The sequence below is a fragment of the Lichenostomus cassidix genome, chromosome 7 (genome assembly GCF_008360975.1).
Source record: "Lichenostomus cassidix isolate B80296 chromosome 7, HeHo_3.0, whole genome shotgun sequence".
NCBI classification, from domain to species: domain Eukaryota; kingdom Metazoa; phylum Chordata; class Aves; order Passeriformes; family Meliphagidae; genus Lichenostomus; species Lichenostomus cassidix.
The window spans coordinates 16736274-16751484 of NC_139488.1; the positions used below are offsets into that span (position 1 = coordinate 16736274).

Genomic DNA, 15211 nt, shown 5'->3' on the forward strand with positions numbered 1-15211 from the left:
AACTGGTTGCCAGCCCAGAGGATGGCACGATGCTAGTGCAGCCTGCAGTAAATAAATCAGAGAAATCCTATTACAATTGACTGGGGGATGGATCAAAGTTGCATAGAGTGTCTGCAAATATTGAGTCACTTCCAAGAGTTTGTTTTGTGACAGCCTTGGCTTCCACCAATGCTTTCCTAGTTGACTCTTCTGAGACAGATGGTTTTAGCAAACCTGCACTTTCTTCTATCTCAGTAAGCAGAAGGAAGTTGTAGCAATACATTCTAAACATAAATACACCTATTCTGCAGCAGTTCAGTATAGACAATGGAATTTAGCTAGGTTTAGAGAGAGCAAGCAAAACTGTTCTGAAAGTTGCTGAGTGCTCCTCATTCATTGAAACCATACCCTGAAGGCAAGCTTTTGTAATATGTAAAGTAAGAAGGGGAGCAAAAATACGCGAAGTGCAGCATGTTTCTTGAATCAGGTTCGAATGCTTGTTGTTGGAGACACAGCATCTGCTGCTCTCTTTTTCAAAATGCATGTCTGTAGATAGACTTCATCAGGACAGGGAAGCATTTATTGAAAATTAACATAATTGTCAGTTGCCCAACTGTGCCAAACAGAGGCAGTGAGACTTTTGAACATGCATAACCCTCCACACCCTCTGCTTCACCTTCTTGTGTCCTAACCAGGGTACTTTTCTCCCTGGCAGCAGCAGCTTTGCTGTCTTTATTTACTTTTCTTGTAGAAGCACCCTTCCCCTGCCCTCAGGACAGCCTGAGCCTGTATTACGTGGGCTGTGCCTTCGTATTTGACCTGTCATGTTACCGTGCCATTTACTCAGATACACAAACACTGGAAATGCCAGTCTATGTGTGAGGTCTGTTTCCAGTTTAGAGGGAGATGGATGTGCTCCAGCTACCGAAAAACCCGTCATGCAGCTCATTTGTTTATAAATGAGTGAGCTGATACACTGCTGCTTAATGCAGCTGCTCCGGGGCTGAGCTCCCCTATGCACCACCACACACCCTGGCTGTGACACTGAGAGGGGACCACCCCTATGGACAAAGAGCCTCTGAGGGTAGCAGGTGTCTTCTGCCTTGCCTTGCAATGGTACGTTGAAAGGAAGTGTTTTATGGTTTGGACATCCACAGTACCCTGAATTCCAGTTGTGACTTCTGCTTGTTGTGGCCCCTGTTAAATTAGAGTGGCTTAAAAGTAGCTTCAAGGACCAGCACCCCTTCAGAGGCTTCTGTAGCTGAGGGAAATGGGAATGTGGACACCGCCGTGTATTTATGTTTAGATACATCCTGGTCCTCTGAGCTGTACTGCCGAAATCAGCACTAACACCCCAGAGAGCCCTGGAGAGCTGGGAAGTGGGTGCTGAGGGCATTACCCCTTGGGGCCAAGGGTCCTGAAACAGCCTGTTTTGTTGATGCAGGCAGCGGCTTTCCACGGCAGAGTAACCCCTGATGTTAACAGCATTTGTGTGCTTGCCTTTTGCTTTGCTCCAGGCCCCCTGCCGCCACCTCCTCCCATAAGCAGGAATGGAAGCACTTCCAGGGCTTTGCCTGCCACTCCCCAGCTGCCCTCCCGGGCAGGGCTGGACAGCCAGAGAGGTGGAGCACGACCTCCGCTTCCCCCGGACCGGCCGGGCTCGGCAGCGCCGCCGCCACCGCCGCCGCCTTCAGCAGCTGTCAGAAACGGCTTCCAGGATCCGGGTGACGGTGAGCCATCCTCCCACTGGTTTGCCTTCCACAGAGGCCGTGTAGTGGCTTTTGGCCTTAATTCGTCAAAAAAGGGTTGGGATGGAGACTTTGTTTCTAGTGCCAGCCTTTGATTTCTGACCAACAGAGGTGTCACTTGGGTCCCAATTAACCTTGGCAAGTAAGAACAGAGTAAATATGCCATACATAGAGCAGAATTGCAAAGTCATCAATACAGTCTCCAAAATAACCCCTTGAAAAATACCCTGAAAAAAGGAAGGGGATTGTTTCAACTTCAATATGAATTCAAACCACAACTGCGCTGACAGTTTGGAAGTTGGAACAAGTTAGATGACTCAAAAGCTGAAAGCTGAAAAACAGATGAGAGAAAAGATTGTCAGAACATTGCTGAAAATGTCAAGTATCTATTTCTGCTAGTGTTTATTGAAAAGATGAGGTCCAAGATTGCTGTGTTTTAAAGATTCATCAGGCTTTTCTTTTTAATTGTTTGCTATTTTCATAAGAGTGATAAATCCATCACTTAATTACAGAAGGCCAAATTTGGTATTTCTGACATTTATAAGGTTTGAAAAAGCAAACAGAAAATGAAACTATAACTCATGCTTTTGAAACATCTTCACACATTAGATAATGCAGAAGGATAACAGACATGTTTTTTCCTACACTAGTCATTTGCAGGGTTCGTAACGTGCAGATCCTTTACACACTGGCTTCTGATTGCAACCCTTGCGAGTAAACATAAACTGGATCCCAGCAAATAACCACATGTACAAATGCCAGGTAGAACTTACTCAGCTGTGTATTACATTATGCAGTTATTACATGATGCAGTATATTGCATTACTGCATGTTCCATTATGCAGTAAAATATAACAATATTGCAAGAAACTTATGGTTGCAGAGTCCTAAAGCAAGCAAGTGAAGAAATGACAAAGTTTAAGTTAGCCCACACTTCCTTCCTTAGGCTTTCAAATTCAAGTGCAGAACAGAGCTCTTGGAATGTTTCCTATTATTTCAATGAAGAAACTGGTCAATTTGCTTTATTCTCTAGAATCCTATAGACTCAGTAAGTACAGCATCAAGACCCTGTAGTATAAAAAGATACAGCTTCAAGTGATGTATTTTTCCATTTTTGACACTAGTTATAGATATAGGATTCTCTGCCATAAATTTTAGCATAATGCCCCCAAATTTTCTTCTTCCAGTATAAATATTAAGAGAGAAAAACCAGGGCTTATAGGAGTGTGCTTTTAATGATGCTTTTGAGCTCTGTATGTCAATGACACATGAATATCAGGAAATTGTAAACCAGGAACAAAATACTGTTCTGAAGTAGGAGACACTATGCAGTTCCTGTAGCAAATATGTGTGTGTGAGTTTAAAAAACAGATCTGTTATGCATGAAAGGGAGAGTAAGACTTACTTTAGTGGAATTATGGCTGTTTTCCTGATCTGTGATTTTGCATTAAATTGGCAAAGTCATCAGTTAATAAAAATTTTCATTTCCAAACTAACCTAAGGCATCATCTTCCCTGACTTTTTAAGAGAATGTTCAGTATTCAGCTGTGTAAGCATTTTGCAAGGTAAAGCATGCATTAAACGTAATGTTAATGTCAATTCACTTTCCTAAGCCATGTCAGAAAACTAATGAGTAAATTGCATGGGATTTTTTTCAGATGAATGGGAAAGCAGATTTTCATTTCATCCGATATCTGATTTGCCACCTCCAGAGCCATATGTACCCATGAACAGAAGTTACCCCAGTAAACTAGCAAGAAATGAAAGTAGAGGTAAGTTGGATTTTCAGTATCTTGTCGTAAAAACGGTGTGGATGGGGAAGAGTCTGGATGCTGAGGTTTCAAAAGTTCTCAGACTAACAGTCTGGTAGTCCTTCCTCACCACCTAGGAAAAGCTAAATGCGAGTTTGCAGGTACAAGCCCTCTTAAACTTGTATTTGAGTGGGGAATTGTTTGGTTTTTAAGGTGAAACACGCACTGTAAGGGAGCAGCTCTGCCATTATAGTGAGCCCTTCTGCTCTAGGAAGGCAGAACCACAAAATAACTGAGGACTTCCACCTCATTTCCTGTCTAAATTCGTGCACAACTCATTTGTTCTTGTGCCAGTTATCATCCTTGAGTTTAGTTTTCCTCTCTTCTCACATGTTAAACCCCTAATGTTTTTAAGAGAGCAGTCATATCCTCCTCTCCATTTTTCTTTTACTGAGCTGATTAAATCCGGATGCACTACACTCTGCTTCCAAGCCATGCTCTCTGATCATCAGAGCTGCTTAGGTATACATTTCTGTTTGATTTTGTCTTTTCCAATCAGTGTTGCATGCTGTTCCAGTTCGGGTTTCAAACATGTCTCCTACAGCATGAATGTTTCCTATCTTCATTAGTGGTATTTTGCTTGATATCCCCAAGGATCAATTACTTCTTTCACAACCAGTGACATTGGTGGCTCAGAGTTATCCTGTGATCATCTGAACACTCAGAGGTTTCTCTCCTGTTTCCAAATGATGAAGTTTGGGTTTGAAGCAGAGATTCCTGTTAGTGTCTGACCCTTCACTTCACCCTGTTAGCTTTCATCCCATTTATTTTAGTCCACTAAGAAAGGCAAAGTAACATAGGCATTTTTTGTGCTTCCTTTTATGAGTGTGCTGTGAAAATCATCATATAGGGAAAAACTTTAAGAGCTTTGAAATTTTACTGTGTTTAGAGCTTGCTGCTTTCCGTTGAGATTTGCGTGTATTGCAAGTAGCACTGAGAAGGTGTGTGTTCACATAGATTAGTAACAAGAGCTATCAGTCTGTGTTGGGAAGGGGACAGCAGACCAAAATACATGTGTTTTCCAGACATTAGGGATAGCATTAATTAAAAACTTGATTTTACAGTGTTTGAAGTACTGATGTTGTTTAGTAAACTAATCTACAAGGGGTTTTTGTGGGTTTTTTTGTTTTTTTAACGGCCTGGCATGAAACTTGGTAGATCTTTATCACTTACTGAATTAATTGCTTGGATGTAAACTCCCCTGTCCTCCCCCTTCAAAAGAACGAATATTCTAGGAGGAGTAACACAAAAAACCTTTCTTTCTCTTTTAGGTGGGTCTGTCCGAAAAGAAAGAGGTGCTCCCCCACTCCCGCCTATACCAAGGTGAAATGGGTTCCGACCAATATTTGGGTGACATCTGTTCTCAAGTTTCTTTCAAGCCAGCTCTCCTGTCCACATGACTGGAAAGTTGTCTGTCTTGATTGATTTCCACTTTTGGCTTATCAGCTGGAACAAACTTCACTCTCTATTACAGAAGTAATAGATATGGCTTATGGACAATATTTGCTCAAAGCTATGAATTTTATTCGCTTATACTGCAGGCATTTTGTGGACCATATACAACATACGTGCATCACGCTTACCGTGTCCAACCCTGTCCCCTGGAGAGCTCCACAGGAGGTCTGGCTTTGAATTTGGTAGAGCTTGAAGAAAGCTGTTTCATTCACTTTGGGTACAGTAGCTCTATTATTTTAATGATAAAATATTAGATGTTTTAAAAAACAGTTGCTGGGTAAAAAGCGTAGCCAGGAGTCCCCTGGATCCTTCTTTGCATGCCTAACTCAGCCCATCAGCTTCTGCAAGCCATAGATCTACTACATGGTGACAGAGAGTTCATCTTCAGCTTACTCACTTCAGCCTAGTCAAGCAAATCCTAAACAATGCACAGCACATCCTGCCTCAAGGATGGAGTGTCTCTGGCCTTGTTTTTATCTGCAGAGAATCTTCCAAAGAAAAGCACAAGTGAAGAATTCATCAGCATAAAAATATATTTTTTTTTATCCCTTTTTTCTATTTTTTAATGGTGTTATGCATTCTGTGACCTAATGCTTTCCTACTCTTCTGTGGACCAACCCACATCATGTCATCCATGCCCTGGATTACTGTAATGCCCTCTGCCTGATACTGCATGTGAAGAGTCCTCAGAAAGTAGTCTGGGGGCAAACACAGCAATTATTGTAGTTGCAGGCTCCTCCTGTAAAGCATCACTAATGCCAGTGCTCTACAGACTGCTTTCCAGTTGTTTCTTTGGTACAACTAAATGATGGGGTTTGTCTTAAAAAGCTTCTTGGCACTTAGGTCACAAGTCTCAGAGAGATTGTATTTGACTTGCATTATGGTAGAGCAGCCAAGATCAAAAACGTTCCTAAGTGAAAGCCCTTTGATGTTGTGAAGGGGGTCCAGGGTTTGTGCATTCAAGGGGGAGCCTCCAAAATTTGCTGTCTGCAGTGGTTCAAGAGAAATGGAAAGAGTTTGTGTTCTGAGTTTGTTAAGAAGCCTGTCCTTTCAAACTTTGCTGAAAGGAGTCTCTGCAGAGAGCTGCAAGGCTTACATTAATAGAAGAAAGAGTAAAGTATTCTAACATTGTGACAAGTGGTTAATATGTTCAATGGCTTTTGAATTTTGTATATGAGAAAAGAGCTCATTGTTTGAGTGAATTTTACAAGTGGCTCTAAGTGCAGATAAAATGCCTTTGGGAATTAGAGGAAGATTATAATTCTGCATTTGAAATATTGGTGAATGATAGCTCTTTGTTAATTGGACCTCTGAAGTATAGCTCTGAAAAATTTCCCCTCAGTCTCATCAGCAGTATGTTTTCTTCAGTGTGCTCCTTGGGATCCCTACCAAGCCTGTGTCAGCAGCCATGCTTCACAGGGTGTTGCTCAAAAAAACCTGAAAAAAAACATAAAAACTAGGCATGTGGGTTAAGAAAATGTTTCTCTAGCGTGGGAGACATGATCCTAAGTACACTCTGCGGCTAGTATGAGGTCAGTCCTTGAAAATCTAGGGAATTTAGCCAAAGAGAGTCTGGACCCCACTGAAATGTCTGTGCATAGGGCCGTTTGCTCTGTCTGGAAGCAGGGAGGGGCAGATCCCCTTTCTGCCTGACAGCCTGGACATCACGTTGAAGGGGATGAGACTAGAGTTGGATTTGGCCATTTAATTTGGTCTTCTCAGTGTTTGTTTACAAAATCTTGTTAGCTGTGATAGCATTTGATTATGTACCTGTTTTTTACATTTTTATATCTAATGACCTATTTTAAGTTACTGTTTATGGTCTTGAACCTGCAATTAAATGCGCAGGCGCAGGGATGTGTCTACATCCCGTTGCAGGATCGTGGCTGTAAGAGTTTCTTAAAGAGATACTGGTGGGACCTCCATGTGACAGGTGCACCTTGGGATCAAACCTAGCACAATGCTGAAATTTGTAGATGTATTTTATGGATGTCACTTAAAGTGCCTGTCTCTTTGGGATATTATTATGTGAATAGAAGTCCAAATAAGATTTTTACGATAATAACTTAAAGCATAAATTATTGTATTCATATTTTAAAACTGAAGCACTTAATAACTTTCTAAGGAACAACATTTTGAATTTAAGAATACAATATTTTCAGTACCTTGACCTGCCAAATTCTTGTTAATATCCATATAGCTATGCAGCCAAAAAAAAACCCCCAACTCTCCAGAAGCTATATCTTTTTTGTTATTTATCTGCTTCCAACATGACTGTTATATAAGTCAATGAAAATGCTGCCCAGTGTTCTGCCAACTCTGTATCATTCAGAATATCTTGTATTTGATCTTTTCAGCAAGGTTTTCTGACCAGAAATCTGGACCACTACCAAAGACTTGGTAAACTAGCTTCAGTTTCACTTTAAAATGTGCTGTGTAAAAGGCTCCCAGTTAACAGGCCAAGAATCCTGAGCTGCTTAGGTTTTAGCAATTCTTTTTTACTCTAGAAGCCCCTTCAGAATAGGTGTTTGGCATACATGTAAAATAGCTTAACACTGCAGAAAGAGGCATTTGTGTTCACGTAACAATGTTTCCATTTATATGTTTTGCTGTAAAAGTCCCTAGATATATTCCAGAACAATGCAGCATTTTATCATTCAATATATTGCTTCGTTTAGTGGTAGCTATTCACAATATGATCAGTATTAAAGTATTTATTTCACTATGAAGTGTTAAAAAATAATAATACAAAACAGATTGAATCAATGGTGCCTTATGACTTTTTTAGTCAACTTTTCTGTGTCTCAGTAGAAAAATTAATAGACACTGCTCTTCCAGATCCTAAGGTAAATAGTGCCGACAGTAGCATTTTACAGTGTTTGAGCCAAGCCCTGCTGTTGTTATGTGCTCGATCTGCTAGCTGCAGGTGGAGCTCAGTGTGTGGAGAGACCACTGGATCAGTGTGTAGGTGAGAGGTGTATGTGGGCACTGGTTGGCTTCACAATCAGTTGCTGGTATTGCTCTGAAAATTTAGACCTGTTCCAAAACCAGTGTCTTACACTGCTGCTCACACAGCCCAGCTGACTTCAGTGTGGTTGCATAGGTTACAGAACTAAATTCGATTCACTATTTGCATATAAGATTTGCTGGGTTTGTTTCCATGGCGTTGTATTATAAACCTTCACACCTCAAGCTATCTTCTTACACTATCACTAAGGCTCACATTGTGTGACTATGGCCACAGATGTTCATTTTTGTTTAATTCAACTCCATAAAGAAAATGAGAATAACTTTTGTACCGTGCAAAAATAATTCCTCCTCTATATTTTTGAAAGAAAAGCACATGTTATGTTTGTTATGACTTTCTGCACAAGCCATTGGAAGAAGAGGTCACAGTGATGAATGTTCAGAGTTGCTAAAAGAAACTCAGCTTGTGATTCAGGAAGTGTGTATTTCTGTAAATGAAATAAATAAAGTCACAAAGTTCTTGTTTAAAAGCCAGCATTTCCCAACACTAAAAGAATCATAAGATTTTTTTTTTTTGTGCAAGGCAGAACTGTGGAAGAAGTTCCTTACATTGTCACCTAGAAAGCTTGGGCAGTAGTTTCTCCTTGCAGCATCAACTGTTTACATTACACTTGTAGAAGTAGGTCTGTCTTGGAGCAGAGGATAAAGGAACTAACTGCTATCATGTGTCACATGTATTGTAATACAACAATTTTCTGTACAGAAGTATGGAAATAAAAAGGGTACTTTTTGCCTTGGAAGTAAAGAATGGAGTTGAATGATCAAACTGAGATTATTTCAAGCATATTGTCAAATACTGAGAGACCTAGAGAGGGCCCCTTGGCCACAGGATGCTGGAAAAGAGAAGATTGCTCAGGGAAATAAAAACCAATTGGCTGAATGTTGTTACCAGTACTATAGTAAAAATTACAGTATAAAATGTGCATGTTTGTAGTTCCACATTGCAGTGGTGTGAACACGTTTGTCTCACAGTTGGGTGCAAACAACCTGCTTCAGCGGTACATTGACTCCATGTAACACAGATTGTGTGAGCTTTAATCTTTCAAACAGTATTCACCAGAAAATAAGGAGAATCTCTCACCTAAGATGTCCAGGAGCACATTAGGTGCAAATTCATGGAATGGTTCTTCACAGACATTGGAAGAAAACTAGGGTCTTGTAGCCTGTAAGATGGATGTGCTTGGACCACTCAGTTAAAATCTAAACTGTAGCATTGACAAAGAGGGGAGTATTGGAGTAACTCAGGCAGAAGCAGGGCATGTGTGTATGGTCTCAGTGAGTATGCAGCAGGTAGGTATGCAGACTGAAAATGAGAAAATGGAAACCGCATGTCTTTAAAAAGGGAATAATCTTTTATGTATGTTGTCATTTTGAAATACAGTTTGTCTGTGATAAATATTCCTTAGTGGAAACTAATGCATGCAGAAGAAGACATCTACATTTGGACTTCCAAAGCCACACAAGAGAGAGGGAAACATAAAATGGGCTGAGCAGAAAGTAACATTTTTATCAGATGCTTAAAGTTTGAGCTTTTTATAAAATATTAGTCTAGTTCTGTGAATTTTTTTGCTTAACATTTATTTTGTAAGTGATTTTGTTCTCCTTATTTTTCTGTCCTATACCAAATAAATTTTACTTTTATTTAATTGGTGGTGCAGACTGTTACATTGAGGACAACCACAGTTGCTTCTTTGACAAAAGTACATGTTGGCTTCAGCAGGAGCATAGCAGGGAGCCTGGCAGAAGGTGAGGTGAGCTGTTCCTCCTCTCTTGCCTGCCAGTGCACAGCAGCACAGCAGTAATGCTCAGAGGACTTTGGTCCTACATACAATGAAGATTAGGCACCTGCAGATAAGGAGAAATAATAAGTTTACTTTAGGATAAAGAATGATTGAAAACCAGTGGTTTGTGATGCTGTACTTGCAGGTGGCTGTTGGGTGAGCTGTGGCCATTGGCTCTTGGCAGGGCAAGCTAGGCACTTGCCAGGGGGGATGACATGGAAAATCACTGTAGTTAAAGGTAGACTTTTGTTCATTGTGTCTCCACTCACAAGGCAGAAAGCTGCCAGGGAATATTAGACAAATGAAGCCCTTCTTGACTTTGGAGCCCTGTTCTTGATCATAGGTGTTAATCTTTTCAGATAAATTGGACCAGGTTCATCAAAGAAAAACCCTTTGATAAAAGTCCAAAGGAGGTTCAAATTCAGGCTGCACTTCCAGCTTCTCCTCAGAAGTTAGAAGGGTCATGCAAAACCCTGAGCTAAAAAGCTCTGTGCTGTAACTCATCTATCTTGCAAAGACTTAAGCATCAGGTTTACTCTTACACAGGTTGTGGATCTTTTGACATCTCTGGAGACTGCTTGTTGATACCTTCATTTTACAGACTGACTGAGACAGAGACAACTTTCTTAGAAGGGCACCAACATTCATGTAGCCTGGACATCCAGTGGTCCTGGTGCCTGGGCTATAGAAAGAGAGAAACCGTGATGGAGAGGGGGGAAGCTGGTGAGCTGTAAAAGAGCTGGCTCAGCAGGCTGAGAGACCTTTGTTTGCAGATCTCAGTGGCAATAGCCTTGAAAGAGAACACAGAGGTATGAATCTAATCATCAGCTAGTAGGACTGTCTATCACATGTTTTACCAAAGAAAACATGTTTTCTCCTGGTTTTCAAGAAATCAAATTACTTGCTTGGCTTCAGGAAGACAGAACTGAGCTGAGTATGCTGTGACCTTGTCATAACCACAACATAGTCGTTCCTTCATTTAACTCACAAAATGCTGTTGATTTAAAAGAAACCCATGAACTACCCTGTGAAACAGTTCTGGCTGCTCCCTGCAGTTGCAGGAAGGCTCATGTGTTGCACACAGCACACATAGAAATATGCTACTCCTTTGATCATGGTTCAACAATTTCCAATGACCTTCCTGCCTCCTATGGACAGGCTGCTCCCCTCTGCCCTCTCACCCAGTCTGGCTCCATTTTACACTGAACATAGTAAATTAGTCCCAGCAAATTTAGTCCTCCATATTTGGGGACTAAATATTGGCCCATATATCTCTGTACAATAATTATTGTATTATTTAGGTTAAATAATGAAATGGATCATTGGCAATCAAGCTCTTAACCTATCTAAAAATTTCAACAGCAGTCCAAGTACAGAAAAAATTCCAAGGAAAGGATGACTGACACAAAAATACTTTGTTTAAACACAGAGAATGAATTGTGTGGTTGCTGCTAACATTACCTTGTGTCCAATATCTATCTGTCTACTGAACAACAACATCAGTTCAGATAATCTCTTCTTTAATCCTAAAACACTTTGTGGCTTAAGATATATGATTTCTGCAAAAGCTACATTCAAAATGTAAAATAGCAATCCGTCATGAAAGCTGTCTATATGATACTGCAATAAGGGTCTTCTAATTCCCATAATTTTTCCTCTTTTTTCCCCTGCAAATAAAAAAGTAATTTCTTCAAGAATGCTGAGGTTTAGCCTACATAAATACGTATCTCATTTTCAAAATGGGATCCTTCTCGTTATTTATTTTCTTTTTCTCTTTTTCCTTTTTTTGCTAGAATACAGGAGATATCTCTGCCTAAGCACCTCTAAGTTGAAGGCAGACAGAGGGGCTGGGCTGTTGGTTGCTGTCCATCCTTTCTCTGTCCAAAACAGGAACTGGTCATCTCTCCCTGCAGTTGAGGCAGGGCTTCATGCCCTTCCCAAAGGGGACCACTTTGGCTACCTTTTGCATGTGCCTGCAAGCAAAAATTTTTTGGCTCCAAGCTTGTGTGAAGACTGTACATGATAAGGCCTGTAACCAGTTCCCTTCTGAAAATGTTTTCGTCTTCATGCAAAGATGGGTGTTTAGGCAGTGGGTGTTGGGTGTTACCCAACTTGAAGGAAGCATTCATGTATACAGGGCTGTGAAAATGAGTCATTCCTGTCCTTCTCCTTTCTAGCAGAAATGTTAGTAAGTTCAGAGTTACTGGTGAGCCTTTGAGTGCCGTGTGGAGCAGCAGAACCCCTGTATCTGAAGGCTGAGCACTACCAAGACAAGAGAGCAAAAGGCAGCTGAAGCCATCAGAACATTTGTGAAGAGAGCAAGGTAAAAAGGCTGTGGGTGAAAGTCCAGGCTGAAACCCTAGCCCCTGTCATAGGTATTTTGATACTGGAACTGGCATACCCTGTAAATAGCATCACCGTGCTGTTTGTGAGAGACTGCAGAGTCCGTCAGTACTTTCTGTGCTGGCTCAAAACCAGCCCTCACTGCAAACTGCTGAAATTCTTCTGTTGAAGTTTTTTTCCCCTCCGTAATTAAAACAGAAACTTTCACTTCTGCTATTTGACCAGGAGCTTGGGTTACTTATGAAACCTGGGAACCTTTGTTTGAAAACACAGAGATACACGTTCCTTTCTTCTAAAGATATACTTTCATCTTCTGAACTGTGCCTGCAGGACTGCTGCTATGCTTTCATCCAAATGCCAATCAGCTGTGGGGCTGGTTGTGTTTGCTCCAGGTTATTGCTGATTTAAAAACAATACCCTGCTGTGTGCTATAAGAGAATTACCCTCTGTGCCAGAGCCTCCATTCCTCCCTCTCTTATACATATGGCCACTTGTGAGCAAGGGGGGCAATTGTAAATACCATTTTTAGCTGCGAACATATCTAATCTACATGCAAGTCCAAGCGGGCATCAGAACATGAGAAGCGTGGTGGGTTTGTGTTTGTTTTGACCCAAGCAGGCGGGAAGAGGTGCGATGCAGGCGCAGCCTGGCCGCTCTGGTGCAGCAATGCAGGTTCTCGCAGCACGAGTTCCCGAGCTCCCGGCTCCCGGTCGGTGCCGCACACGGCCGCGCGGTGTCGCTGTGGCCGCGCCGTGCCGCCCGCCGGAGAGGGTCGCGGCAGAGTCCCCGGGGCTCGGGGACCGGGAGTGGTCGGGAATGCTCCCCGCCCTTGCACGGCCCGGGTGACCCGCCATCGGCAGCCCTGCGCCTCCTGCTTCACTGAGCCGCCCGGGCTGCTGGAAGGCATCCCTGCCCGTGGCAGGGGGTTGGAACTACACGATCACTAAGGTCCCTTCCAACCCGAACCCTTCTGTGCGCCTGAGTGCATTTCAGGATTTTAGGAATACTACACGCTGTTGCACAACAGCGATTTCACTCCAGGTGCATCCGGCCTGACTCTCCATGCAGTTACACAGCTCTTAGGCAAGTCACATTCCAGTATTGGTATTAAAATGATGCAACAGAATAATACATCTGACTCTACTCCATTCCACTTCAACAGAAAGCAGCATGCTATTAGACCTAAATATACAAAGTCATTAGCTAATAAAGTTTAACTGCAGCTGGAGAAGGAGATAAGAATTAAAACAAAACACCTTTTAATTGAAAATGCCAAGTGGCAGTAACAGAGAGCTGTAAGAAAGCTACTCTGTCAATATTGCAGTCTTAAAATCAGTATTTACTCAAATAGTTAAGAGAAGAAAGTTCTTTGTATTGTTACTGGCCATGAATTGAAATGTAATGACAAATTGCTGAACATAATGAAGAAAATATACAGTAGCTTCCTGCAGGAGAATTCAGCAAGAAGAGGGTTTGTTGATGTGCTGTGACACAGTAGCAGAAAGGATTGAGTGGTGTAGCAGTGGTGAAATGACTAGGGAATAAATAAAAAACTACTGGATTTCTATCACAAGAGACAATACACTGCAATCAATACATTTGATGGACAACATTTAAACCGTATTTGTGTAAGTAATAAACCGTGGCTGGCAAAATGGTGGGGTGTGGTGTGACCACAAATGGTCACATTTGTTAGTACATGGAGAGACTTTATGGAGATTTGGGACATACTCTGCAAATATTTCCAAAGCTTCTAATTTGTGATACCTAAATTGTTTTTGTGGGCTGTTTATTTGGGTTTGTTTGCTGTGTTTCTTAAGGGCGGGGTGGTATATTTGGTGGGATTTCTTTACTAATCAGTTGCTTGCTGAATAAGCCACAGCTGTAGCAGGTCACACACCAGAACCAGCTTATTTAAGTACTGCAGCTTGCTTTAATATGGTTTTCCTGAGTGAAGCAGCATCTGCTAGCTTGTGTGTAGCACTGATAACTCTTCTGGTTTTGTTGGGGTTTTTTGATTGGGGCTTCAAGTTTTTGGTTTTTTTGAGGATTCAGGCCAAATTTGACTAGTCTTCTAGTGACTGAGCCGTAAGAGTACTGAGAACATGTAAGTAATAGGCTGCCTATGTCAAAATGTGTGAATAGGTTCTCTTAGGTTGAGGAAGAGCAGTAACTCTTATGCGCTATTCTTAATAATTTCACCACATACTGTTAGTCATGCTAGTATGTGAAAATGTAAGAAAAATATTTTAAGTGTCTACATACAGTAGATACAGCTCTAACCATAATAGGAGGCAAATGGACAAGACTTGTCAATGATTTTCCAGATAAAGCATTTACAATCACTAAGTTAAAATACTGATTTCTTTGTGACTTTTGCATACTTTTTTCCCTAGTCAAACTGGTTAACTATGTAGCTAATTTTTGAGTACTTGTGTTTGAGTTCAGCACACTTACCTTCTTGCTGAGCCAAGTGATGGGTTGGTGCCCTAGCACTAAGGATGGAATTTGTACATTTAGGAGGTCTCTTCAGCATTGTTTTGTCTCCCCTGAAAACAATTTCTTTATTTTTTTTCTTAAATTTAATTTATTTAATATATTTTCTTTATTTTTTTCTTTAGATAGGTGAATTTCACCATGCACAATGTTTACTGGGCTTAATTTCTAGTGCAGTGTATTTCATCAGACCTGAACATATGTAATTATTGCTGAAGTCTTAGTCTGACTTTCTGCAAGCTGACTGTATTAGCTTCATGTATTTTCGCTTGGCAGATAGAGTATTTTGAAGACTATAATTGCACCTACAGTTCTGTGGCATGCCAGTAACACATGCCCTTGTCTCAGCCACAAAACAAAGTGAATGAGTGCAGTACAGTAAACATGGTTTCAAAACCAGCTTGAACATACACACTGTCTTACAAAAGATGCTATATGAAAAATACCAATTAAGTTCCCGTAACTAACGCAGATAATGAGGTGGAGTACTGCAAAATTATAGATGAGCTGATAAATCGCTTTCTTAAGAAGGAAGGTCTTTCACTTCAGTTACCTTGGAACACATTTGTAA

At 41.1% G+C, this 15211-nt stretch overlaps 1 protein-coding gene across 8 annotated transcripts in view; it reads left to right on the forward strand.

Annotated features, from left to right (window-relative positions):
* WIPF1 (WAS/WASL interacting protein family member 1) overlaps positions 1-9666 on the forward strand; it is a 55094-nt gene extending 45428 nt beyond the window's left edge. For all 8 annotated transcript variants that reach the window (XM_085066412.1, XM_085066407.1, XM_085066413.1 and 5 more), the window contains 3 exons: positions 1497-1709; positions 3386-3499; positions 4810-9666. In XM_085066412.1, the coding sequence (XP_084922538.1) occupies positions 1497-1709; positions 3386-3499; positions 4810-4865 (383 nt within the window). In that variant the 3' untranslated portion in view covers positions 4866-9666. The remainder of the gene's footprint in view (positions 1-1496; positions 1710-3385; positions 3500-4809) is intronic.
* The last annotated feature ends 5545 nt before the right edge of the window (positions 9667-15211 follow it).